The sequence below is a fragment of the Pituophis catenifer genome, unplaced genomic scaffold, assembly GCF_029215685.1.
Source record: "Pituophis catenifer annectens isolate HBS135680 unplaced genomic scaffold, rPitCat1.0.hap2 SCAF_10, whole genome shotgun sequence".
NCBI classification, from domain to species: Eukaryota; Metazoa; Chordata; class Lepidosauria; order Squamata; family Colubridae; genus Pituophis; species Pituophis catenifer.
The window spans coordinates 1,279,017-1,306,216 of NW_027256890.1; the positions used below are offsets into that span (position 1 = coordinate 1,279,017).

At 47.4% G+C, this 27,200-nt stretch overlaps 1 protein-coding gene across 1 annotated transcript in view; it reads right to left on the reverse strand.

Annotated features, from left to right (window-relative positions):
- Positions 1–27,200, reverse strand: part of DEPDC5 (DEP domain containing 5, GATOR1 subcomplex subunit) — a 56,184-nt gene that overhangs the window by 17,939 nt on the left and 11,045 nt on the right. Inside the window, exons 12-31 of the mRNA XM_070950310.1 lie at positions 27,096–27,168; positions 25,880–25,983; positions 24,903–24,977; positions 23,747–23,881; positions 22,780–22,841; positions 21,992–22,065; positions 21,610–21,679; positions 21,057–21,093; positions 19,940–20,060; positions 19,000–19,226; positions 17,660–17,866; positions 13,509–13,644; positions 12,606–12,703; positions 11,491–11,553; positions 8,851–9,007; positions 7,360–7,517; positions 6,023–6,140; positions 4,402–4,569; positions 2,933–3,152; positions 2,360–2,496 (exon numbers count right to left, since the gene is read on the reverse strand). Coding sequence (XP_070806411.1) covers positions 2,360–2,496; positions 2,933–3,152; positions 4,402–4,569; positions 6,023–6,140; positions 7,360–7,517; positions 8,851–9,007; positions 11,491–11,553; positions 12,606–12,703; positions 13,509–13,644; positions 17,660–17,866; positions 19,000–19,226; positions 19,940–20,060; positions 21,057–21,093; positions 21,610–21,679; positions 21,992–22,065; positions 22,780–22,841; positions 23,747–23,881; positions 24,903–24,977; positions 25,880–25,983; positions 27,096–27,168 — 2,440 coding nt within the window. The remainder of the gene's footprint in view (positions 1–2,359; positions 2,497–2,932; positions 3,153–4,401; positions 4,570–6,022; positions 6,141–7,359; positions 7,518–8,850; positions 9,008–11,490; positions 11,554–12,605; positions 12,704–13,508; positions 13,645–17,659; positions 17,867–18,999; positions 19,227–19,939; positions 20,061–21,056; positions 21,094–21,609; positions 21,680–21,991; positions 22,066–22,779; positions 22,842–23,746; positions 23,882–24,902; positions 24,978–25,879; positions 25,984–27,095; positions 27,169–27,200) is intronic.

Here is a 27,200-nt window from a genome sequence, read left to right on the forward strand (position 1 = left end):
CACTGAAAAAAGTGACTAATGACCATTTTTCACACTTATGACCCTTGCAGCATCCCATGGCCCCATGATTTACATTAGGATGCTTGACAACCGGTTCATATTTATGAGGGTTGCAGTGTCCTGGGGTCAAGAGCCTTGGTGGCGCAGCAAACTAATGTGCTGTTAACTAGCACCAGCTGCCTGCAATTACTGCAAGTTCAAATCTCACCAGGCTCAAGGTTGACTCAGCCTTCCATCCTTCCGAGGTAGGTAAAATGAGGACCCGGATTGTGGGGGCAATAAGCTGACTTTGTATAAAAAAAGAACACCGCTGGGGGGGGGGGGGGGGCGAAAGCCCTACTAATCAGGTATATACAAAAGTATGAAGGCTATTGGTTAACGTGTTGTAAGACGCCCTGAGTCTCCGGAGAAGGGCGGCATATATATATATATATATATATATATATATATATATATATATATAAATAAATAAATAAAATAAAATAAAATAAAATAAAATAAATAAATAAATAAATAAATGTGATTTTTTTTTGTGAACTTCTGACAAGCAAAGTCAATGGGAAGCCAGATTTACTTAAGAATCATGCTACTAATTTAACAACTGCAGTGATTTACTTAACAGATGTGGCCAGAAAAATGGTAAAATGGGGCAAAATTCACTTAACAAATTTCTCACTTAGCAACATAAATTCTGGGCTCAATTGTGGTCATAAGTTGAGGACTACCTGAATACATATTTTTGCATTGTTTTATTCTTTTTAACATTGTAAACCACCCAGTCTTCTTGTGATGAGATGGGTGGCAAACCAAATTAATTAATTAAACAAGCAAACCAATAAAATGTCTCATACGTGATTATTTCAAAAGTAAAAGTGTACATTTTGAGGTGTCACTTATGCCCTGGGTCATCTCTTGGTTGGATTACTGCAATGCACTCTACTTGGGGCTACCCGTGAAGAATATTCAGCAGCTACACCTGGAATAGAGCACAGCACTGTGGACGGTTCTGGAGGCCCCTTGGGTGACATATGTAACACTGCTGTTGCACAAACTGCACTGGTTGCCAATTTGTTTCTGGATCCCCTTCAAAGTGTTGGTCGTTACTCTTAATTCTGGGAGTTATCATCCGGCTCAGGAATGCTGAGAGTTCAGGTCCACAGGTTGTAAAGGGGCCATAGCTTCCCACACTTTGATGATCTCAAAGGCCCTGTGTGATACTTGCTATCTATGATCCAGATGTCAACTTTGAACCGAACCTGGCAGCGGCCATTTTTCTGTTCCTCAGTTGCCACACAGAGGGGGAAGGGGGGAAAGGAGGTTGGAATGCCTTACTAGACACAACAGAGAGCTTTCTCGTGAGTACCACAGTCATCTCTACTGGCAACAGATAAGGGAAGGAGTGCCTGGAGAGACCGCCAATTAACCCAATTGGCCAATGTGACCTGTGACACTTGGGGATGGGGTTGTCTCTTAGTTTAATTATGCTGAAACCGCGGGAAAGATTTAGAGTGGGTTTTCCTTTGAAGATGTGCCGATATGAAGTACCCAATAAAGAAGAATGTTGAGAAGGATCCTAGTCTGAGAGTTCTGATTTGCTTGGGTTTGTTAGTCGGAGACTTGACACCTTTAAAGGTGTTGGTTACCACCTTTAAAGCGCTCCGTGGCATAGGACCCGGGTACCTTCGAGACCGACTTCTGCCACCAATAGCCTCCCACCGACCAGTTCGCTCCCACAGAGAGGGTCTCCTCCGGGTGCCATCAGCCAAGTTATGTCGGCTGGCGACACCCAGGGGGAGGGCCTTCTCTGTGGGAGCTCCAGCCCTGTGGAATGAATTGCCCCCCGAAATACGAAAGATTTCCGACCTCCGGGTGTTTCGCTGCGCTCTGAAGACCCTGTTGTTCCGCCAGGCAGGGCTATTAACATAATGTTTTAAATTGGGGTATTTTAAATTTCTGGGATTTTAATTGGAGCCTAATTATTTAATGATTTTAAATTTTAATTGTTGTCGTGTTTTTTGTGTTTTTAAATAGGCTGTACACCGCCCTGAGTCCTTCGGGAGAAGGGCGGTATAGAAATAAAATTATTATTATTATTATTATTATTTGACTGGCAGGGTATCACGGCATGAAAAGGGTGGAAGACTACAGAAGGGTTATCAAGTGTGTGTACATGAAGTAGATCCTTTGGAAGAACTCAGAGGTTCTTCCAGAGAGATCCAGCTCATTGATTGGCCGAACCACTTCAGTGCCAGATAGATATGAAGCATGCAGGTTCCTAAACTGAGAAACTGGGATGTGTGGATGTACATATGGAGAGAGTGATTCAATCGCGTGCAGGTGTGCTTCTCCGGGAACTCACCTTTGGCTGGCCTCCATCTCTAAGAGAGCCGAGAGCGCGGAGGTCCCCTTCTTGGCCAGTGGAGGCGGCCCTGAAGGTTCCAGAGAGGGGGCAGGAAGGGGGCTGGTGATCTGCAGGCCTTTCATTGCAGGACCTTTCTGGACAGGAGGAAGACAGCAAAGAGTCAGCGAGAGGAGGGGAAGAGAAGAGATGCTCGTGGGCACCTGAGGAGGGGGTCAGTTTTAGGACAGCCTTGAATTTTCCCAAAGGATTCTGGGAACTGGAGCTTTCTGACTCCTATCTATGAAGAACAACAGCTCCAACAAGGGATAGAATTTGTTCTATCACTTTCTTGAAAGCAGAGATGCAGGCACTGCATGTTGTAAACTGATGGGACACTGAAAGATTCAGCAGGAAACAAATCTGATAGGTAAATAAAGTCTTACTTCTTCAAGTGGAGATCTTTTCATCCTCCTTTTCTAAAAAAAACCTCCATTGGCCAGGAAGCTGAGACGCTCATGTGCTCCTTCCACCATGGAGTAGCCCAGTTCTGTTCTGCAACCAGAGGTCGGGTGGGGAAGCTCCCGGACTTACCCGGATGATCCGGTCCGAACGGTGCCGCCTGCGGATGCGGTTCAGCCCTTCCACAAAACGAATGAAGCCGTCCAAAAGCTGCCACTCCTCTTCGTCAGAGCGAGCCTTGCCACCATAGATATCACAGCGGGCTTCACCTTCCATGATGCGCTTGGTGGCGCTGATGCAGGCCGGCAGGAGCAGGAAACGTGTCCGCCAGAATTTGAGCGACTCAATCAGGCTATGTGGAGAGAAAGCGGCAGCTGAGGGGGGCGAGATCAAGCCAGGGTTTTCCTCCATGGGGCTGTCACCAGACACTGAGCTTTCCCAATGACTGTTTCATCTGTCCCTCTCTTACAAATACAGCCTTGCAACCTTCAGTTTAAACTTTAAACCCTTAATCGTTAAAAGCCTGGAAGAAAAGGAGGAACTGGTTCCTGTGGCCCTTCCCCACTGGGCTGTGTGGAAGCATAAGTGTTCAAAACAGGGTTTTCCTTCTGCCCCAAAATGGCAGAGGTATGAGCGCTGAATTGCCAGGAGGGTCATTTATTAAATCTATCCCATATCTTGAAATATTAAGAGATACAGATCAGGGAAGTCATATTTCTATTTTAAAAAAATGCAGGATTCAACCACTGGGACCAAAGGTTTCTTCTTCCAGGTTTTTGGGCTCGTGCTGGAGCCCATCATCAGGGAAGTGCTCTCTCTAGTTATTTCTCTCATAGTTATTTCTCTCCAGATATTTTGGAGAGAGAGAATTTCCTTGATGATGGGTTCCATCACGAGCCCAAAAGCTTGGAAGAGTAAACCTTTGGCCCCGATGACCCATTCAGATTGGATCCTGCAACGTTTACTGGGACTTGTATGTTTGTCTTCATTCACATAAAAAAAAAAAAAAATAACCAAAATGAAAAAAGGGATTTGCAGATGGCAAGTTATGAAATCTATTACAGCAGCACGTTTATCGCTGCAGGGGAAAAGAAAGCAATGCCCTGGAGCCCTTCCTCCTCTTTTCTCCCTGAAGGCCGTGAATCCAGTTCCAGGGAGTCAGTGGGAATCTGGGCTTCCAGCCTCTGGTTTCCCACAAACGACCTGAGCTGTGATTATTATTAATTCCAAATTCTCTGTGAAATGCAAGAAAGATGAGCAAGAACTTATTTCTCCCCCATGTTCTGTAATGGACCGTGTGGGTGACCTTGGGGGACGAGGGGAAGAGAAGCTGCCTGGGAAGCAACCAGGCAAGCGAGACAGGAGTCCCCAGGGGCTTAACAGGCAGAGAAACTTAAAAAGGATCCACACGAAAGGCTCAAGTAATTAGAAGTGGTTTGTACCTTCAGAGTTGCAAGTTTCAGTCAACGAGCCTTACAATAAACTAGAATTAGCTCACCTAGACTGGCCATCCTGCCTTTGGGACTCCTCACAAGGGCATCCTTTTAAAGAACCAGGTGCTCACTATTTAAAGAGTTGGAGAACCAAGGCCCTCGGCTTACCTGAAATCTTCCGAACCAGCCGAGCAGATGTACTGATCCAGGTAATTCCACTTATATTCCTCTAGCCTCTCGTGGGAGAAGTCCACCCAGCAAGAGACAAACTCTGAGTCTGAGTGGGAAGGACACAGACTGTAAGTGTAATTGATCTGGGCAGATTCATACGGGTACCTAAAAGGAACAAAAATATCAAAGCAAGCCTTTTCAAGTCAGATGCCATGGGGGAAGGTCTTTTAACATAAAAGTGGCTGGTGAATGCTTTTCGCCCCCCAGCTTTCCTACTCTCATTCACAAGACAGTGAAACCCAACGATGCCCTTGAAGTGATGTCCCAGTGCCTGGAGGCCATACGGATCTGGATGGGGAGGAACAGGCTCAGGCTCAACCCATCCAAGACTGAGTGGCTGTGGTTTCCGATGTCCCGATATAGTCAGCTGGTGCCATCGCTGACTTTTGGGGGTGAATCATTGGCCCCCCGGAAAGGGCTTGCAACTTGGGCGTCCTCCTGGATTCACGGCTGTCTTTAGAAGAGCACTTGACGGCCGTGACCGGGAGGATTTTTCATCAGGTTCACCTGATCCGCCAGTTGCGTCCCTTTCTAGATCGGGACTCCTTACGCACGGTCACTCATGCCCTAGTTACCTCCCGTATGGACTACTGTAATGCTCTCTACATGGGGCTCCCCTTGAGGTGCACTCGGAGGTTCCAACTGGCGCAGAGTGCGGCTGCGCGGGTGGTGATGGGAGCAACGTGGAGCTCCCATGTAACACCTCTCCTGCGCGAGCTGCACTGGCTCCCGGTGGTCTTCCGAGTGCGCTTCAAGGTTTTGGTTACCACCTTTAAAGCGCTCCATGGCTTAGGACCTGGTTATCTACGGGACCGCCTGCTACCACCAATAGCCTCCCACCGGCCAGTACGCTCCCATAGAGAGGGGCTCCTCCGGGTGCCATCAGCCAAACAATGTCAACTGGCGGCCCCCAGGGGGAGAGCCTTCTCTGTGGGGGCACCTACTATCTGGAATGAGCTCCCCCCGGAGATACGGAGGATCCCGGATCTGCGCACCTTCCACCGCGCGCTTAAAACGTTTTTATTTCATCAAGCTGGCCTGGCCTAAATCATCTCCTCTTTTAAATTTAAATTTTAAACATAAATTTTAATCTGTTTAATTATGGGGTATTTTAAAATTCAGCCTAAATTATTTAATTTGTTTTAATTTATTTTAGATTTTGTATTTCCTGTGTTTTATCCTCTGGCTGTTCATTGCCCTGAGTCCTTCGGGAGAAGGGCGGTATAGCAATTTAATAAAATAAATAAAATAATGACCCTGGCTAATTATGATTTCCCTAGGAACCAGATGCGTAGTCTGTGTTAGGCTGAAGTGAAGGGTTTGGCAGGCTTTCAGGATTCTTTTCCAACGCTCTAAAACAGGAGTCTCCAACTTTGGCAATTTTGAGACTTCTAGACTTCAACTCCCAGTATTCCTCAGTCAGCCCTGCTGGAAGTTGGTCCACAAGTCTTAAAATTGCCAAGAATGGAGGCCCTGCCCTAAAGGGCAATGAAGACCCTGCCAGACCTCCCATGACTCCCATTTCCTGCTCAAAGAGTGGGCAGGAACAGATACTCACTTTGGCAGATACCGAGTGACCGTGATGATTTTGTCCTTCAGAGTCACTTTATGGAAGGTCCGGCCCATGCTCAGCCAGTACTGGTCATCCTCCTCAGGTCGATTGCGTGACACAAGACCTGGGCAGAGAAAAAAGACAAATTAGAAGTGCAGATCATTTACCCAAGAAATGTAAGCAGAGGACTGATTGAAATTAGCAAACACACCGTTTCCCTACATTGCCTTGAAGCAGCGGGAGTCTGTCTAGAAAGATTCCCCATCAAGGCAGAGGCAGAAGATGTAGCAATTAGGATGAGCAAATAGAATAGCAAGGGCAGAGAAGCATTTACACTTTACACACACACGCATTAGTGGTGGGTTTCAAAAATTTTGCTACCGGTTTGGTGGGCGTGGCTAGGTGGGGGCATGTGACTGAGTGGGCATGGCCAACTTGACATCACTCATGTCCACACCCACTCAGTCACATGACACCCCCCACCTAGCCACGCCCACAGGAAAAGGTAGGAAAAATTTTGGAATTTCCACCTATCTACCCCCACCCTCCCTTCGCTAGTCAGCCCCGTTTCCCCTCCTTTAGCGGCCCTGGCCCTAGCCCCGCTTCCTCCCCCACTACCGCCTCTTTGTTCAGGCTGCTTACCTTCCGCGGCAGCTGGTCCAGAGTCTGGAAGGCAAGCTGACCGGAGTTTTCAGCGGCCTCCAGCTGCCGAAAAGTACCAGAGGTTGCGGAAAAAGCTGCTGCCGTCGCCACCATATTCTTTGTGCATGCGCATCCCATTGGACTTGCAAGGCAATGGGATGCATGTACATGAAGAACATGGTGGCAGCGAACATGGTGGGCGGGAGGGCGAGCGAGCGGCAACTGGGGGACCGGTTCAGAGGCATGGCCGGCCAGCCATCACTACTGGTTTGGCGATCTTCTGCCAACGGTTCGTGTGAACTGGTGCAAACCGGCTGAATACCACCTCTGACACACATCCTTTTACACACCTCACACAGTTCTCCCAGTTTACACAGAGAGCTTCTCTTTTTATCATATTCCCTTCCCTGGACCAGCTGGTTTTCATCATGGACATGGACAAGTCATGGACAAGTATAAAATTTGGTTCCTGGGTAGTCCTTGATCAGGAAAGTCCATATCCTACTCTTGGAACTTTTACCCATCCATCATTCTTTGATCTTAACCTGGCCCATGGGAGATCTTGGGTCTACCTGCATCCTGGGTACCATTATGTATCATGTTCACTCGGATAGGTCAATGGCTGGTTACCTTCTGCCTCTCCCTGGTCCAGGTGCCCTTGGCTGCCACATCCAAACTGCCCTCCCAATGTGGGGACTCACCTCTGCTGTACAGGGGGCTGCTGCTAAGGGGGGGCTGGACCGCTGCTGGCTTCTGGGGCTTGCTCTGCACAATGAGTTGGTAGCCCTGCATGAGACGCTGGCAGATGAATTCCTCAAAGACCTGCTGGGCTGTCATCAGCAGGCCTTCCTCGTCCCTCCTGAGAAAGGAAGGGGGAGGGGTCATCATAGGCAGGCACAGGGGACCCTCCCCATCTACTACTCCCTCTTCCCCAGAGCAGCCGGCACTAGAGGAGGCCAGGAATAAGGGGCGCTGGGGCCTGAGAATTGGGCACCAATAGTTCCAGCCACAGGCCCTGCTCAAGGGCAGGACGCCTTTCCTGCTCGGCTCCCAGGAGCTCAGAAAGTGGGAGAGCTCCCGGGCCTGCACAGCATGGAGATGCCTCTACAGATAGTCCTTGAATTATGATCAGCCACAGTGATGGAAATTGGCCTAGTTTCTGGCAAAAAATGACTATTACAGAAAATGGGTTCACTTAACGACTGCAGTGTTTGCATAATGACCACTGCAAAAAAATCCCAAAATGGTGTTCGTCACGTGTGTGTCTCAACTTACAACCACCATGACATATGTTCTCCTATGTTGATTGTTGTTTGGATGACACCAGGCTGCTGCGGATTTTATTCTTTATATCACATATTTTATCTGTTTTATTTCCCGCCTAGAGTCACAAATGTGAGATGGGCAGCTATATAATCAAATGAATGAATGAATCAAAGCTCCATCTGCCGCCTCTATTGCTGCTTCGGTTCTCCTCCTTTCAGGTGCCCTTAAGACTGGCTGGTGCCACTCTTGGGGGTGCCCCTTGCTCTGGCACTGCTCCATGACTGGAGAGAGCTACACGCCACACTTTTACTCAGCTCCAGTGCCTCCTCACGACTGGGTGCACTGGCAAATCAGCTCCCCCTAAGATTGGTCGCCTCCTCCCCAGAAATATTGTTGAGTAGGAAGAGCCTGGGCTTCTGATCAAGGGAAGTCATTTGGTGCTCAAGGTTGTTTTATCAAGTGCCACAATGAGTGTGTGTGGCACCCAAAGAGGCACCCCAAGACATGACCACCCTCCAAGCCCAGCCAAGGAAGAGGAGGAGGAAACCACGAACGTGGGTGCCTGAGGACTACAGAGGTGCTATTGTTGGAATTGAAAGCTCCAAATTCAGAAACACAAAAGCTACCAGGAATGTCCCGGATGAGGGGAGCTCATGTGTGGCATGCAGCTTTTCTGAATGGCTGCGTCAAAAGCCAGGCCCAGCCCGGTTCCTCTCTGCAGCTCATTCAGCGATGGAGCCCGAGTGGGGGGAAAAAAGCCATCCGCCCTCTTTGCAAGGACAAGCTGACCAGTGGCCCCTGGGGTCAAGCCAGAGCAGAGAGGACAACTCTAGGCACTTCTCCTCCTAGCCACACTTGGTGGCGCTCAGGTAACGGCCGGTGTGACTTGGTCACCTGAGAGCCAGTGGATCCCCAGGCAGACGCACCTCTCGAGGTCCGCTTCAGGAAGGAGGTCGTAGCAGCCCTCAGTATAGTCGTTCCGGAGGCTCTGGCGGTCCGGGAAGTAATCCGTGGTCAGGGGAAGACAGGCCGGAGTGGTGAGAGACTTCCAGTCCACCCCAACAGTACAACAGAAGCCTGGCACTATGGGGGGAGCAGACAGTGTCAGAACTGTCTCGTGTTGCGTACAGAGGGCGAGAAGGAAGAAGTGGAGGAGGAGGAGGAGGAGGAGGAGGAGGAGGAGGAGGAGGAGGAGGAGGAGGAGAGACCAGGAGCCAGGAATGGTGGGAAGTGCCACAGAAGCCAGTGAAGAGAAACAGACACACAAGGGGTGGAAGATATGAAATCCAGAGGGGAGAGGAAGGGGGGATGGGGGAAGAAAGACAGAGTCGGTTAAACAGTGCAGTGAGCCCATGCCAGCTCATTCCCATCATGCAACTGGAGTTGAAAAGTTAATATGCTTCCCTTGCCCGGTGATTTGGAATCCAAGCCAAATCAGCCACTGCAGAATTAACGTCACTCTCAAGCACAACGAGGCGCACAAAAACACAGAACAGCACCAGGATTCAAAGCCCAGTTCAGCAAATTAAACCAAGTCCTCCTCTTGTGTCAGTGCAAGAGAAATGGCGGGGGGGGGGGGGAGAGCCTGTGTTGGCAGAACAGGCACGTCAGTATGGCAGCCACAGCAGAGAGAGACAAGGGTGGGGGGGCATTCCCAGGGCTCAAAAAGAAACACAAAAGGGAAGGGGGAAAAAAACCGAGGACAGGAAAAAGTAGAAACTGGAGAAGGAAATTCAGGGAAAAGTGGTTTGACTGGACTTCCCTAAACGCCCCAAAAGAGACACTCCCGAGACCAGAGCCACTGTCCCTCCCCCCTGAATGGGACCCAGCCCCAACCCACCCCCTCACCTCTTCCTAGGTACACGGCACAGAGGGCACCCCCTTCTGTGCAACTATCAGGGCAGAAGGAAGCCCAGTGGGCTTTGACTGAGGGGATCTGCCTCCAGGACCTTTAGGATTCCTTGGAAGTCATCCAATCAGCACGAGATCCTGAGATTTTTCATACTTCTATTGGCAAAGAGCCCCCAATCAAACACTCCTGAGTAAATTCTGAAGGGCTGGTCTGAAGTGGGGAGCAAAGACAAAGGGAGGGTTGGAATTGGATCTTCTTGGCAGAGGCAGGAAAATGCCCTAGAGGACAGGGGCCGGGGGTGGGGGTGGAAGTGGTGGAAGGATGGTGGGGAGGGGGGGTTCCAGAAGCCTCTGGCCTTGGAAGCGCTCCTGCTCAGCTTGAGGAAAGAGATATGAAAATGGTAGCATCAGCTACGTCCCAGTGCTGATCAAACAAGACTCCAAAACTCAGCTCAAGAGCCTAACATTACACTTCATTTCTAGCACTTCTCATTCATTTCAACCCAGGTTGCTGGGATGCATATATATTTAACACACACACACACACACACACACAGACACACACACACAAATACACTTCGATACCAATTTAAAACATCTTCTTTAGCTTCAAGAAGAACCTTGGCAGGAATATGCCTCCCCAAATCAGCCCTTCTAGCTTGCAAATCTTCTGCTTCCAGCTGGTCATTCCTGGGATGCCCAGAGATGCCTGTGTGGTCCCGCACAGCTTTGCTTGAGAAAGTTGCTCTACTTTCTGGTTTCGAGTGTTGCCTGGAAGGGCTGCTCCAGAGTCAAGGACTGACAGCCCAGGGAGATGAAAAAGCACTCAAGCTGCCCTCCACCCCAAGGCAAAGGCTGCTTAGGAGCGATTTCCTTGGGCTTCATTGGATCGCTGGCCTAAGGTGGCCCTTCCTTCTTAAAAGCTGATCTAGAATGCTTCCCAGGGCAGGGTCCCCATGGAAGATTCTTGAAGGAATCACTCGCATGGGATCCACAAGCCCATCGTTGTAATTCTGCACAGCAATGAGCCAAATCAAAGTTCAAACGCTGTTTTCACTGCCTCAGAGCAGAAACATTTGGAGGAAGCTTTCCCTCTGGGCCACGAGGGAAAGAGAAGAAGCGGCTTAAGAATGGGGTTTTCCATTTGCACCGTTTCTTTAAAATAAGAATTTACATTCGGATTCTTATTGCTGCCTAACTGATGCTCAGGTTCTTCGGGAGCTGTGAGAAACAGGCTGTTAACCCTTTGAAGAGAGAGATCCAGCACCGGGGGTACCTTTTCTCTTATCTCCTGCTGGGTGTTCCTTACTGAGACCAGAAGACCTGCTTGAATCAGAAGGTTTATTAGCTGCTCTCTCCATCCCGATTGCAGCAATGTTGACAAGCCAAAAATCTAAAGAATCCATCTAGCACATGCTTGCTTCTTGCTTTTGTTTTTTCTTTTATCTGTTATGATCTCAGAAGACAGCATTTTCAAAGATGGATGGCATTTCCTGCCCTCATGGGTACATGGCACACGGGTACATTTCCAGCAGCAGCAACTGTGACCGCCAAACCCCAAAGCCCTCCCAGAGAGAGGGGGAGACAGCCAGTCTGCCTTCCGTGGCATCTGGGAAGGAGTTCCATGTGAGAGACACCCAGAGGTCAAAGCTCTCAAACTCACTCGGATTTATGCACACCAACCTTCTCTCCCCCACCTGTCCCCCTGTGCTTACTTGGATCTGGTGAGCCATCCAGCAGCTCCTTGCTGGGTGTGTGGGCATTCACTCCTGCCTTTGCTGAAAGGGAAGGGAATAGTCCTGAGTGGCATTACGAGAGGGATAGACTCAACATCACGTGAAATACTAATACCGCTTTACAAAGCCTTAGTAAGGCCTCACTCAGAATACTGCATTCAGTTTTAGTCACATTATAAAAAATGTTGAGACTTTGGAAAGAGTGCAGAAAAGAGCAACAAAGAGCCTTGGTAGTACAGTGGTTTAATGCACCCTGTTATTAACACAGCTGCCTGCAATTTCTGCAGGTTCGAATCTCTCCAAGGCTCAAGGTTGACTCAGCCTTCCATCCTTTCTAAGGTAGGTAAATTGAGGACCCAGTTTGTGGGGGCAATAAGCTGACTTTGTATAAATATACAAAAGTATGAAGGCTATTGCTTAACACATTGTAAGCCGCCCTGAGTCTCCGGAGAAGGGCGGCATATAAATCAAATTAAAAAAAAAAAAAAAGATGATTAGGGGTCTGGAGGCTAAAATGAAGAAAGATTGTAGGAATTGGATATGTCTACTCTAGTGAAAAGAAGGACTAGGGGTGACATGATAGCAGTATTGGAGCGGCTGCCCCAAAGAAGAGGGGGTCATCCTATTTTCCAAAGCACCAGAACACAAGACAAGAAGCAATGGATGGGACCTAACCAAGAACAGAAGCAACCTAGAACTAAGGAGAAATTTCCTAACAATGAGAACCATTAACTATGGAACGGCTTGCCTTCAGAAGTTGTGAGGGCTCCATCACTGGTGGTTTTTAAGAGGAGATTGAACAGCCATTTGACTGAAATGGTATAGGATCTCCTGCTTGAGCAGGGGGCTGGACTAGAAGACCTCCAGTGTCCTTTCCAACTCTGTTATTCTGTTCAAGTTACCAACTCCAGCAGCCATTCACTTTTGAGTGCCCATGAAATCCTAGCAGCAGAAAAATGACTAAAAGTGGCTCATGGGATCAGCTCTTCCTGGCTACCTTAAGGCATCCAAAGTCAGGTGGGTTTTGTGGATGAGAGTCAAGCCAGCTGGAGAAGCAACACTCCATCCCAGCCAGAAATGTTTGACTTGATTACCTGGATCTTGGCTGCCTGCTAGCTGGTTTGGATAATCTTTCATGTCTCTGAAGCTCAAGCAGGAACTGCTGTCCTCTGACTGCCTAGAAATGCCATGCCTGCAGGGAAGAAAAAAGAGACTCACCTTAGAAGGCATCTCGGCTTGGGGCCAGACCACCAACTCCATCCCCTCCCTGAGGGACCTCAGCAAAAGCAAGAGCCACAGGAGTTCCCCATGTCCTCAGCAAGCATCTTGCAAGTCAACTGAAGGAGAGCAGGCAACATGGGCCATCTGCATGATGCTTTTACAACAGATGGTAAACATCCTTTCCATCCATATCCTATTCAGTTGTCACCATGAAGGTTATCCATGCCCAGAACAGAAAATCAAAAGGCAATTTAAAAAAATAACCTCATTGGGCATATGTAAGAAAAATGAGAACTGGAAGTACCAGGCTAAAATGGAAATCAAATGACAGGAACAGATATTTTTGTGGGTTCCTTGGTGTTCTCTGAGCTTGGTGTTTTCTTCCAGATGTTTCATGACCCAATTACATAATGTCATCGATGCAAGGATGAAGGCACTGATGATATTACTTAGTTGGACAAACGTCTACACCAGGGATGTCAAAGTCGCAGCCTGCAGGCCAGATGGGTCACGCGCTGGCCACGCCCACCCCCATTTTAGCGAAGGGGGAAAAAGTCGTGATACATAACATGACGTGTCATTGCGAATTTGACACCCCTGGTCTATAAGTAAATAGCCAAGCTCAGAGAGTTCAAAGGACCCCATGGTTCAACTGCAAACTATAAGTATTCTATCGGTGTAAAGGTTTTCTGAAAAATTTCTCCTGAGTGGGATGGTGATCCTGCGATGGCAGGGCGCCCAGTGAGTTCAGGGCCCACTCGCTAAAATGCCCTTACCTGCCGGCCGCCTCATGATAAGCAAGTTCCAACAGTTCAGCTGAGGAGTGAGTCCAGTCCCGCTGCCCGCTGCCCTGCATTTCGGCCATGTTCTGACGGGTCTGGTGGTGGATCTGGATGGCTTCTCCAGAAGGACCTGTCCAATCACACGTTTTGCTGTTTCATTTCTCTCCCTAATCAAAGCTGATTGAAGTACTCTTTGGATATGTATGGGGTTATCATCTGTGTGTGTGTGTGTGTGTGTGTGTGTGTGTGTGTGTGTACACAGACATAAATTCCAATGCATAGATCCCATTTCTAAAAGGAGGAATTAGGTAGCTATAGACTGGTCAGCCAGTTGTTATAGCCAGAAAAAACTGGAGAGATTATTGAGCACATGGAGTGGGAAGATATTCACTGCTAGGCAAAAACTGACATTGTTTATGAAGTTTCCCCCGCAAGAATGGAGTGCAGAAGAGGATTTAATAAGGAATTGCATGCGGAAGTTTGTTTGCTACCAGGTTTTTAATGTTTATGGATTTAAAGAGTCAGAGCTTGAGGCTTGGAAAAACGAAAGGCAATAAAAGAGGCAAGCCAAAGGCAAAATGGCTAGATATTACCGTTAATGAAGTAAGTATGAGCTCACAGAACCCAAACAAGCTGGTTACTGACCAGACAATCCTGAGAAAATGATGCCCATTGGAAAACTGGACTGAATGACTTGTCAAAATCATCTTACGTTCAAAATTGCAACTTTCCATATGACATACTTGTCAAGCAGGCCTCTGGATAGGGACTTCCACCACCCAGTAAGATAGTAGTCAATCAAGGGTTTTACATCAGCAGTTCTCAACCTGGAGGTCGTGACCCCTTTGGGGGTTGAACAGCCATTTCAAAGGGGTCGCCAAAGCCCTCTCTCACCCCCCCTACGCCTTCACTCACCCTCACCCTCTGCCTCTGTTGGATCGCCGGTCCCCGGTCGCTTACCCCGCCCACTCCTAATCTATTGCTGCCTCCTGAGTCCCAGCTGATGGCTAGAGGGAAAAAAACTGTTTAAATTCTTGCCGCGGGGCTTCAAAGGGCCGCCCTACAGCTGATCAGTGTTAAAAGAAAACAAATGAATAGACCGATGCCTGCAAAAATAGAAAAAACAGCCCCTTTCAGCTTCAGCATAGGTTAATTACCATAAGTTGATTTGATCAGCCTCCCGACTCTCAGCTGATCTGCTCTCAGCTGTTTTGCGCAGGGCTTTGTTCTGTTGCTAGTTGCAAAGAGTTCCTGGAGCAGATTTTTTTTCCCCTTAGCTATGCTGAAAAAGCGAAACTGAAAGTAAAGCAGGGTCTTTGCTGCAACGTGACAAAATGAGGCAGAGAGAGATTTCTTTTTTTTTTCCTCACCAAAAAAGGTAGGTGCAAAACTGCAAACAATGGGAAATTTAGGGCAAAAGAGGAGGTTCAAGATTTTAAAACACAAAAGAAAAAAAGCTCTATTTAACTAGGGAATTGTAATAATTGAGATACTATTAATTGTATATTGTGTTGAAAGCAGAAATAGTTAAGTTGTGGTTTGGAGGAATATATGGGGGAAATTATTTGGTTTATTATTATTGGTAAATATAATTAATTGATTTGTAAGAAATTGGATTGCATGGAAATAATTGGAATATTCATGTTCATATTGATTAATATACAAAAAAGATAGTTATATAACTAATTGATCTATATTAAAATGTTGAATTTGTATTAAACAACTGTATTACATAATTACATAATTAACCAATGTGAGGATGGATATAAAAATAGATGACAATGGGAAGGGGTATAATATAGAATAGAAGGGAAAAATTGAATTTGATTAAGATTAGAGATGAGGATGAAGGGTAATATTTTTTTTAAAAAAAAATAGATGAGGAATGAATATGGCAAAAAGGAAATACAGAAATTGTAAATTTAATTGAAATGACTACACACTGTTTAAATTTGTGAACCGGCCAAATACTCTGTTCAGAGAAAATACGTTGTATGTTTGTATGTGTGTTTCTAATTATTGCTATTTATTCATATTTGTTCTCTTTTATTCTTTAAAGTTTAACAATTCATTCTTTATCATAATATCTTTATATTTGTTTAGGATTGGCTTTCTTCTCTTTCATCTTTTTTATTGTACAGCAATCTTTCTCCTCAAACCTACCACCTCTCTCTTTTCTTTCCTTCTTACTTTCTCTTCCTCCCCCTCTTCTTCTCCTACTTCCTCTTCCTTTCTCCTTCTCCTCCTCTCTTCCTCCCTCTCTTACCCTCACTCCTACTCTAATTTCCCTTCCCTTCCTTCATCCCTCTCTATTGCTGTATCTTTTTATGCATATGGACTACTCAGAGGGCTGAAAAAGTTATTTTTGACTGGTCCTCGCACTTTTGACCAGTCCTCGAATTTACGACTGTCCTCACATTTTACATTTTTTGCCCTATCTTATCACCATGGTGAAGAGAAGCAGTTGTGAAATGAGTGACATGGCTGTTAAGAATGCTGCACAGGCATAAATGTGAGGATGGTCATAAGTGTGAGGACCAATCAAAAGTGCGAGGACCTGTCAGAAATGACTTTTTTCAGCCCTCTGAGTAGTCCCTATACACATAGCCATGGCCACCTGGTCACATGACCAGCTAGCCACGCCCACCCAGTCACATGACCTCCAAGCCACACCCACAAAATAAGCCACGCCCACAGAACCGGTAGTAAAAAAAATTAGAACCCACCCCTGGTTGGGGGTCACCACAACATGAGGAACTGTATTAAAGGGTCGCGGCATTAGGAAGGTTGAGAACCACTATTTTACATACTGTAATACTTTTGAGTAAGATTGAGAAACTGAGATTACCAGCCTTAGCCAGAGAGTCTCAGTTTCTCACAGCCTTGCTGTGATTTATTTTGCCTAATGTAACAAAAACACAATAAAAGTCCAGTTTTATTCCAAAATTGGTAACACTGTTCTATGTAAACCGGGATATGTAATCTAGACACTTTTTTGCAAGCCAGTATACTGTTGCTCACCTCCCACCAACTATAAGAAGATGCTGAAGTGGTGGAGAACTTTTAAGATCAACCATCAACACTAAACCAAGAAGGAGTCAAACTGCAGGTGAGTACTCAGTAGAGCAGCCATGGAGGTCTTGGAAAAGGTACCATACTTTTCGGAGTATAAGACACACTTTTTTCTCCCTAAAAGAGGGTTGATGCGTCTTATACACCAAACACAGCCATTTTTGGCCTCCCAAAACCCCGCCCTGCGTGTCCCATTTTCGCCAAAGACAGGCCCATTTTTCACGAAAACAGGGCGCACAGAGGGTTTGGGAGGCCTGCGGAGTGCTTCTGGGGGCTGGGGAGGGAAAAAACGTGACGCATGGGGGGTTTGGGAGGCCAGAAATGGGCCCGTTTTTTGCAGAGGGTTTGGGAGGCCTGCAGAGTGCTCCTTGGAGCCGGGGAGGGCAAAAAATATTTTTTTTCTTGTTTTCCTCTTCAAAATCTTGGTGCGTCTTATACTCCGGTGCGTCTTATAGTCCGAAAAATACGGTATTTAATGCCACCATGTCTCTATATCTACAAAAATCAGAAATGGACAAGCCATGGTATTCCCTGTGACACTCTACAAAAGTGAAAGTTGGACTTTGAAGAAGCAGGATAGGAAGAGAATTGAAGCTTTTCAACTTTGGCCTTGGCGAAGACTCCTGAGAAGAGCATGGCCAGCCAAGGAAACACCTGATGGATCATGGACAAGCTGGAGAACATGGAAGGAAAGAGAAGATGATGACCAGCAGCAAGATGGGTGGACTCAATCCTAGTGGTGATGGGGGCACCTTTGGAAGATCTAAAAGAACAGATTGGGGGGAAAGCATCATGGAGAAAATCTATCTATGTGCTTGCTAAGAGCGGACAACAGCTTGATGGCACATCGTCAATCAATCTATCAATCAATCAATCAATCAATTCAAGCTTTCCTGACTGAACTGTGGGTCTCAGAGAGTATGACAATAGAAGCAACTCTAACCATAGAACAAAAAGCAAACCAAGCAAAAGTTGGTGACAGAACCCCTATGGTTGACAAAAGCCCCCTAAAATAAGAACTTGCATATTACACAACAACGCACACCAACAAAGGCCAAAGAGGAGATCCTTACCCACGGGGAACGTGTGCATCCAGCGCCTCCTGTTGGACGTGAGCTTCATGGGCATCCGGGAAGGGGCGAAGGGGTTGATCAGTGCCCGCTGTGGTGTGTAGCCCCCAGCAGAGCGGATGTGCAGCCGGGACTCAGCACTCCCCACATGAAATCTTCCAGGGGCGCTTGAGTCTCGCTGCTGAGCCTCCAACATGTTCTCAAGGTGATCTGTGAGGGGGTAAAAACTCATCTTCAATAAAAAATTATTGGAACTGCCAAAGATCCGGTGCTGCTTTGAAGCAAGGAGCTCTTCCGAGGCACCAAAACGGGAGCCAGTCAATCTGTGAGGGCTAAAGAGGAGGCTTTTATGCAACACCAAGGATTTCTGAAAGGCCCCCACCCCATATTATTAGATTGGGAGAGATGCTAGTTGTATTTTCTCATTCAAACTTCCAAATATGTTTGCTGGCTGAGCACTGCCTCCTTGGTTCCAGCATTTGGGACTAGAAACTTAATCCACGGTCAGAGAACTGTTACCATACTGCTTAGTGCAAGGATACAGGGAAGTTACCTCGAGGAAGTTACCTCACTTTCAAACACACTGAATAAGTGTTCAGGGCTAATCCTTTTCTATTTTTTTAATTATTTTATTTTTATCCTGCCTTTATTGTTTTTACAAATAACTCAAGGCTCAACACAACTTCCTCCTCTTAGTTTCTTTTCCGTGCAATTTCCCTGGCATGCCCTGTTTTCCCAAACACCATAGAATTCTAGAAGCCAGAGAGGTTCCTTCTTTCCAATTGGGTGGAACGTGGGGGGGAAAGATTCCTAGAGGGACGCAGGACTCGGCCAGTCTCTCCTGCAGCTGAAAGCCCTGTGGAGACAGTGCCTAGGAAGCCACAAGAGGCCTGAGCTGAGAACCCCAGGCGCCCAAGAGCAAGACACAACCCAGAAGAAGAGGAGGCAAGCAAAGGCCAGAGGGAGGAGGAGGAAGACATGGACCAAGACAACGTGAGGGAGGAGCTGCTTCCCAGAAGAATGAAGTGCTCTCACTGGTTGTGTCATACAACAGGTTCATGGACAGCACTGAAGTTTGGTAATGAAACATCTGCAAGAAAAGAACCAAGCTGAGAGCACCAAGGACCCCTCACAACAGGCTCAATTCTAACCATGGCTTAACAGAGCACCTCTGCTCTCCTCCCCTGAGATCTGCTCAGTTAGCCTTAATTTACACTGTGGAAGTGGACTCTCAGGATTCTGAATGTTTTTTTAAAAAGCTAATAACCCTTAAAGGTTGACAAAACACAAAGCACCAACTCCAGAGAAGTGGCCAGCTCGGCTGTCCTGAGCCCTGTGCTGACCTCGGCTGCTGGTGTAGCCCAAAGAGCTGCTGACTTCGTACTGCAGGTGCAGGTGGGGCCGGGGGATCACAAAGATGTCTGAGATCCTCCCCAGAGAGCTGTCATCTGAAGCCTGGCTCCGAACCTCTTCAGGGGGCAGGGGCCGACTCTGCATGGAGGGGCTGGAGGAGGCATCGTAGGAGCTGGAGGTCTTCCAGGGCCGGCTCTCTCTCTCCCGTACAGGCCTGCTGGGAAAGCCACAAGGGGCAGGTCACGCGGGGTTAGGAGGCCTGTATAATGGATCAAGGAGACTGCCAGGGTTTGATGGCATCGCATAGCAAACCACAACACGGATACAGCCTCAGAGATCCTCTCTGGCTCCCCACCCAGTGCAGGACCCTGCTTCCAAATTCCCCTACTCCGTCCTTTGCTTAAATGCTCTCCAGTGAGGGACAGCCCACCAGCTCTCGAGGAACTCTGTTCCCCACTGAACTACTATTAGGGTCAGGATGTTTCTCCTAGAATTTAGAAGGTTCTCTTCCTCCTTGGTCTCCTGCAGGAGAACCCTCATAATACTTGAAGGCCAGAGTCTGCCTCTCTTAACTATCTGTAGGATAGATAAACCCACCCGGACGTTCTTCCACCCTAGGCACTGTAACCTGCCTCCTAGACACATCCTGTTGATCAATGTCTGTCCTGCAATTCAGCATGAAAACTGGAGCCAGTAGGCCAAGTGGAACTGGGAGAGGGCGGAAGCCGTGATCAGACAAGATGTTTCTGTTCAGCGAGAGTGGAGTACAGCAAGTTTCTCTCACCCACTAAGGCATCTCCCTCATTACTGCTCCCCAGTTCTAGGACTCTCCTATCTTACAGAGTTTTTTTATTCCTTGTATTCAAATATAAAGTTTTGCCTCTCTTTTCCCCAGTGGAATTACCTAAGCTTGGCAATACACTTGCTTACCTGAAGGTGGTGCAACGTGGGGCTCTGGAGGGGCCGGGCAGATGGAACACCTGGGCATCATAGGCATCGTAGTCAACTTGAATGGGAAGTGCGTTCTCGGTCTCCTTAGGCGCTCCCAAGGCTGGAACACAAGCAGAGCAGCCTGTGACTGGAGGGCCTTCTAAGAGCTGGGTCCCAGGCTGCGGGCAAATCCACACCAAAACCACTTTGTCATCTTAAACATGGAGCGTGTGGCCCAACAGGGTGGGGTTGTGGAGGGGTAGATCAGCAGAGAGTCAAGTCTCCACCTTCTCCACCTGCCTGCCTGGATTCCTTGTCTACAAAGGTTGGCTCTGCAGAGACAAAACTCACGAGGGGATCCTAGCTGAATCCTAGGGCTGAAACTGTGCAGAGTCTCTCTCGGAGGTCCTTGGCTGCAGGTCTTGTGAGGCCTGTGAGGCCTTCTCACCCCAGGCCAGTCAGTCCAATAGCTGGCAGTGCCAGGCTTAACACAATTTGCATCGATCGTATCACTTCATTTGCCTGGAAAATGTGCTGCTGAGTTTGGGCAGTGAGATACTGGAATGCTCCACAGGGGGCTCAAGGCATGGAGTGGGGATTAAATTGTCATCCCTGCACTAATCTTTGACATGTCTGTTTTATTTTATTTATTTGTAAAATTTACTGGCTGCCCATCCTACCACAGGGTAACTCATTTTCCTTCAGAAAAGTTATCGTATATTGTGTGGCACAGAGTGCCCAATTTTTCTGAGTCTCTTTAGGGTTCTTGTTAAAGCCATGAATCCAGAAAATTGCTGGTGCAGTAGAAGGGCTAGTTACAAATGGAAATACCGCCCTGCTTTCTCTTCCATATAGAAAAGAGAAGGGAAGGGGAAACAGAAAAGAGAGAGAAGACAAGGAGGGAGAACGAGAAGGGAAGCAAAATCAGAGGAAAAACACGGGGAGGGGGAGAGAAGAGGAAACGAGGTGGGGGGCCCTTCAGACACTAAAAGTGAATGGAAAACATCCCTCCCATTTCAGCACGAACTTGCCAGCTGCACAGTGGAAGCGCTGGACATAAAACTCTCATTCTCATCTTTAAAAAAGAACAATGTAGGAATGTAGGAACGTTACTCACAAGATTCCCTGCTACTTTTGGCCTTTTCACTCTGTGGCTGAAATTTAACATGCAAAAAAGAAAAAAACTGGAATGAGTCTTTACAAATTCTAGAGCAGACCTGCACAACATGGCCCAGCAAGCGTTATCTGAAGAACCGATCTCTTGTCCCCAAAAGTTGCTGCTGCCAAGAAAGATCCACTGGCCCCCACTAGGTTTTCTGTGCAGCCATTTCTGCCTCCACAGACAGGCTGCTGGGCACCCCTGACACCACCAGGCTTCAGGGACACTGCCACCTCCAAGGCAGCTGCCACATCATTAGCTGCCCAACAACCGATTGGCACAACCATTACTTGTGGATCACAATTATTTTTCATGTATTGATCGGATCCTTCTCCTCCTCTATGAGTCGCACAGGCTTGCTCTGCAGGGTGAATTTTTTATTTTTCCCACTTCAATCATTGCAATGTCTGTGCTTAAAAATAGCTAGCGGTGATTATTCCTGTGGTTGAAATCTGAGCCGGTGCAGCTGCACCACTATGGCTGCGCTCCACATTTAGGCCAGTCCACTCACCTTCCGAGCTGCCAGTTTGATCCGTGGGGTGAAACTGTTGCATTGAAGTTGACTTTTGGAAGTGTAGAAACTATAAAGAGAAGGAAGCACAAAGATGAGGCAAAAGCACAACAGGTTGGGGAAAATATCTGAAGCAGCATCTTTTCTGGAAAAAGGAAAAAAGTAACTTATCCAAAACAAACGATCCATTATCATTTTCGCTTCCTCCCAAACCCACTTAAGCAGAAAAGTGATAGGCAAACCAGGCAGCCAGAGGCCTTGGGAAAGTCAGGGTGAGAGGCCTGTCTTTCAAAACCAAAGCTGCAATGGGGAGACAGCCCCACGTGGACACCGCCTGCTCCTGCCAGAGCCCAGCGCAATGGACTGGATTCCAGATGCACACCTGTGGTTGATCCAGTGGGGTATATTGTAATCATCTCCCAAGCGAGGATCCCCAGAACTGCAGCGATTGTGTAGCTAAGAAGAGGTGAGAAGGAGAAACCAGGAGTCAGACAGCTGGAGAACCAAAAGTTCTCTTTGCTTTGTGGGCAAGGAATTAATCCAGAGATCTTTCGCCCCAGCAACCTGTGGCCCTGGGAATACTGAATACAATGGGTCCCAATCGTGTTGGTGCCAGCTGAGGCTGAGAGTTGATGAACAAGCTGGAGGTAGCCTGCCCAAGTTTAAAAGAAGACTCTTCCTGGCCCTCAATGTTAGGCGCTCAGAAGCAAACGGAAAACAAGCAGGCTTCTGCCAGTGAGGAAGATGAAGCTGAAAGCATCGAGGATTCAGGTTTTTCTCTGCAGCTCTCTTTCTTGTCCTTCCCTTCCCTCCAGTACTGAGCCCTCCCCCAAATACCTCCTGCCTTCAGATGGAGGGGCAGGGTGACCAACAAGGCCATCAACCCAGAGGACTTTTGAGATCCTGTTTCCTTTCTCTCCTGAACCAATTTATTTGATTAAAAGAAAAGAAAAAAAAGCTTGACGGTAGATTGATAACAGCTGCAACCGCTTGCTGCACGAATGTCAAGGATGGTAGAAATGCAACCGTACGGGCACATTTTCATCCAGAAGCTTTATTCTGGCAGAGGAACTGGGTGCCCATGCTGGCGAAAAAGCCAGTAGCTGACCCTTTGTCTTGGTGGGGGTGGGGTGAAAGCTGAAGGAGATGGGCTGAGCCGGGAGGCCTTACCTTGAAAAGCGGCACTGCGTGCAGGGGCTGTTCTCCCATGCACACCAGATCTACCCCGATCCCTGCAAAGAGAAGCAATCCAAAGAGGAATATGAGAAGGAGTGGGAAAAGAAGAGAAACTTTGCCAGTTAAAGTACCCAAGAACTGCATCCAAGTGGTTCCGTTTAAAAATGCTTTTGTTTGTGAGCAAACCTTTGAATCACATCAAAACCTCATGACCTCTGGAAAAACATCGGATCTCGGAGTCAAGAGGAACCAGCATCTGCATTATGGTCTTGTGTGTGAAAACACTCCCTTGTTTTGAAGAGATCTTTCAAAGCAGGCATGAAAAATCTCTGTTAGGAAAAGGGAAGGGAATGTCCAGCTTCACAATTCCTCACTCATAATGAAAAAAAACATTTTGTGGATAATATATGATGCTCATATCTTTGATTGATGTCTCATAAGCAAACCAAAAAAAAGGCCTTTATTTCACTTTATTTTACTGATTGTAAGATCGGACTTTCCAAAAGACCCAATTCTTATCCCTTACTTACAGTGAAGATGGAAATAGGCTACTAAGGACTACTAAGGAGTCAACAAGTCAACAATGATGAATTAAGAATGTGCAGATTGAGAAATGCCTGCCAGCACCTCCTTAGAGAAGTAGAGCCTTTTCCTTGGACTGCAGAATAGCTATGCCATCAAAGAAGAACTGTTCACCTTTGACTTCTGGAGAGAGAAAGCCCATCTCTACGCTGAAGCCCCCTGCCACATCCCATCCCAACTACTTTCGTCTAAGATGTACTTCCTGGGATCACATATCTAGCCAGATGTAGTTTCCTGAAGGAGGTGCCCACAGGTGTGACATGTGCCCCACATCTTCTCCAAAGAAAAGAAGGGAGCCCGTAACTCTAACCCCAACTCCCAGCACTAAGGCAAAAACTATAGCCAATTGGATTTTATCCAATTAATAACATTGTTTTACCATTGTCTATCATCCGTTGCTTGGTCAAGATCATGAGAAGCCGGTCCACTTCAAAGACACCCACCCCTGGCGTGATGACCACAGACATCTGTCCTGTCCGGTCAAAATTTCGGTTGATGTAATGTTTGTCAAACACTAAAAAGGAACAAACAAGAACAAAAATTAAAAGGGCACCTAGGGCTTTATAAAGAGTATCCCTTGTACCTAACAAAGACATTCATCTAAAACAGCAATCCCCGACCTTTTCAGCTTGGCTACCCGGGAGAGGGGGGAGGGGATGGTCCTGTGAGTGGCAGGCATGTGCACGAGTGCAACAGCCCAACAAGTACAGCTTGTCCAAGTACAGCTGCATGTGCGCACACACTCACCTGCCACTTCTGCGGCCCATTTCCGACCGGGCCGTGGCCTAGTACTGGACTGTGGCCTGGGGGTTGGGGATACCTAATCAAAAAAAAATCCTGATACCATTTCCCATCAGTCCTCCAGGCCTTACCAAGAGGAGAAAACATGGTGTTCACCTTTGCTGTGATTTAGAACTTATCAGTCAATTTGTTTTAAAAGCTACTGGGGACTGGAGAGACATTTTGTCCAATGCTCCTTAATAAGACAAGCAAATTTGCCCGCACCCCTTGGCCTCACTTGGTCGTCTTTGCCTGCAAAAGACTCATTCAGGTCTCAGTTCAGGGAGACCATAAGGCAACACTACTGGCCTGGCCAGACCCCCCATCAGATGAGCTTCAGAAACATGCCCAGAATCTTTGGCCAACAGTTTGGGATTTCCTTTGAAGAAAAACCAACATGGAATTCCCCATACTGAGGAGTCTATCCTGCCTGATCTCTTCTTTAAGAGAGCCAATTTGGTCTGGTGGGTGAAGGCACCACGGTAGAAAGCGGGAGACCGTGAGTTCGAGTCCCACCTTAGCCATGAAAGCAGGCTGGGTGACTTTGGGCCAGTCTCTCTCTCTCTCGGCCCACCCTACCTCACAGGGTTGTTGTTGTGGGGGAAAATAGGAGGGGGAAGGCATGCTGAATATGTTCACTGCCTTGAGTTACTTGTAAGAATAATAAAGGCAGGATACAAATAAATAAATAAAGGCAATGGGGCCCTTCCTGGTTCAAGAACATCCCAGGCAAGACAAGAATTTCCCAAACTCACCATTAAACGAGAGATTTATGGCCTCCAAATAATTTCCTTGAGCAGAGGTGGAGTTGTATCCTGGTGGGAAATTCTCTAATTGTTCATCATCCAGAACAAAGGGAAGGGAAAATGAAGAAGATAAACCAGGATTCTTTATTATTATTTTACTTGTTGCTCTAAGTTTTAACCATGATGCATATAAACAAAACAAGCACAAAAACAAGCACGAAGAGTAGTCCCAGGGAGGTTGAGAAGCCTGGGGGAAATTTGGTCTTTATGGACCCTGTGGCAAGCGAAATCTTGGGCAAGGCCTTTCATGGGTGTCCCACCCGAGGCCAGCAGAGGCACCTGGCCAGGAAGGAGACAAAGCCCTTCACACATGCCAAACACCTTCCCCACAGCCCCTTCCTTCCCTGGATTTGCCAGCTCACCAATACAAGCCCACAGCTTGTTAGCCAGAGAAGCCGTTTTGCTTACTCCGGGTGCCCACAGACGTAACTCTACGCTGTGCTAACGTCCCACCAGCAGCAGCAGCAGCAAAAGCTACAGAGTGGAATCAAACCAGAAGGCCGTATTAGTAGTCCTTGACCTACAACCACAATTGGGACCAGAATTTCCATCGCTAAGGAAGGCAGTTGGTAAGTGAGCCACGCCCAATTACAACCTTTTTTGCCCTGGCTGTTAAGTGAATTGCTGCCCTTATTAAGGGAATCATACGGTTGTTAAAACAAATCCAGGTTCTCCCGTTGACTTTGCCTGAGGGAACCTGGCTGGCAAGGTCGCAAATAGCCATCACGTGACCAGGAGATACGGCAACGGTCGCAAAGACATTCCAAGCGCCCAAATTCTGATCACATGACCACCGGGCTGCTGCAATGGTTGTTTGTCTGAGGAGCCATCATAATTCTCTTTTTTCAGTGCCATCGTAACTTCAAATGGTGACTAAATGAATGGTTATAAGTCAAGGACTTCCTGTGCTGCCCATCGCATCTCACCTGCCTTCTCCAGGCGCACCAGAACTGGGTACTGGATGAAGAGCTTCTTAATAGTCACAAGCAGAGAAGTCCATTCCTCTCGCCGTTCATTTTGAACCACAACCCTGCAATGAACATGATGAGTGAGCCGCCTTCGCAAAGGAGGACAGAGCAGGAGCCCCTCACAGCCTACAGCAGCCTAAGGGGGGGGGGGGGATTATAGGGAGGGACAGAAATCTTAAGCCACTTCAAATTCAGAATCCGCAAGAGAAAAATGTGTGTCTTTTTCAGAATAGCAACAACTTTATAGCTATCATGATTCTAAAATTTAAAAAAGCATAACATGACCAAATAGCAGCTTCCATGAAAACATCAGATGTTTAAAATTTAGGTAAGTTTTCCAATTACAGTGTTTTCAGTCTTCTTTTTAAATGTCCAACTGCAGCAGATAGGGAGGCTACTTGGCTGGCATCCACCAACCCACCTGCATTAAATTTTGTCCATTTACACTTGGTCAAGTAAACTATTCTGGGGTTTTTCTTTTTCTTTCTGTTACTTGACAGCCACTTACGATCTAAAAGGACAAGAAGTTTCTCTTCCATATCTGGGCCTCCTGCAGAGGCTCCTGATAATCTGCTTCAACTGCAGCCCAACCACCTTCTGCAAAATCTTCCCTAAAAACAGAGGATTATAGACTAGGCAGAAGTTGTCTGGCATGTTTAGACAGAGAGGTGGCCTCCCCAAGTGGGTCTGCACCAATCCCTTTCTTAAAGGGGCGGCTACAATCCCCCGAATCCTTTGCCCTGATGCTAGCTGACTGAGGTGCACTGAGGGAGCTCAACCGATCTCATTGTACATATGTTGTGCACTGACAATCAAGATTTGAACTGAGCCAGATGGGGCAACGATCCACCTCCTCACCCACCCCCATGTGCCTGAGCTCATGCTACGGAGAACCTCTCCCACTTCTTCAAAGCCGGGGGTGGGTGGATGTGTGTTTCACAACTTCTAAACCAGATCATAAATAGGGGGTGTCCATTACAACTATGCACAGTTGCCGATCAACCAATTGTAAATCAAGGCCTGTGCAGATGAGGCTGCTTCATGAAAGAAGTCAAGGGCTCTCCGCCTACAGATTTCGCATAGAGTCCCTGACAGGCAGACTGACGAGACGCTGCCCGCTTCATGGGTGGACTGACTCTTCCAGAGAAGCGGCTCAGCCACAGGGAAGACCTACTTGTAGAAGTCTTCGTAGAAGCGCCCTTCGTGGTTCTGTTGGACTGAGCAACGATGCAGCTCTGGGAATTCATCTAGAAACAAACCAAGCCAGGTATAAGAGGAA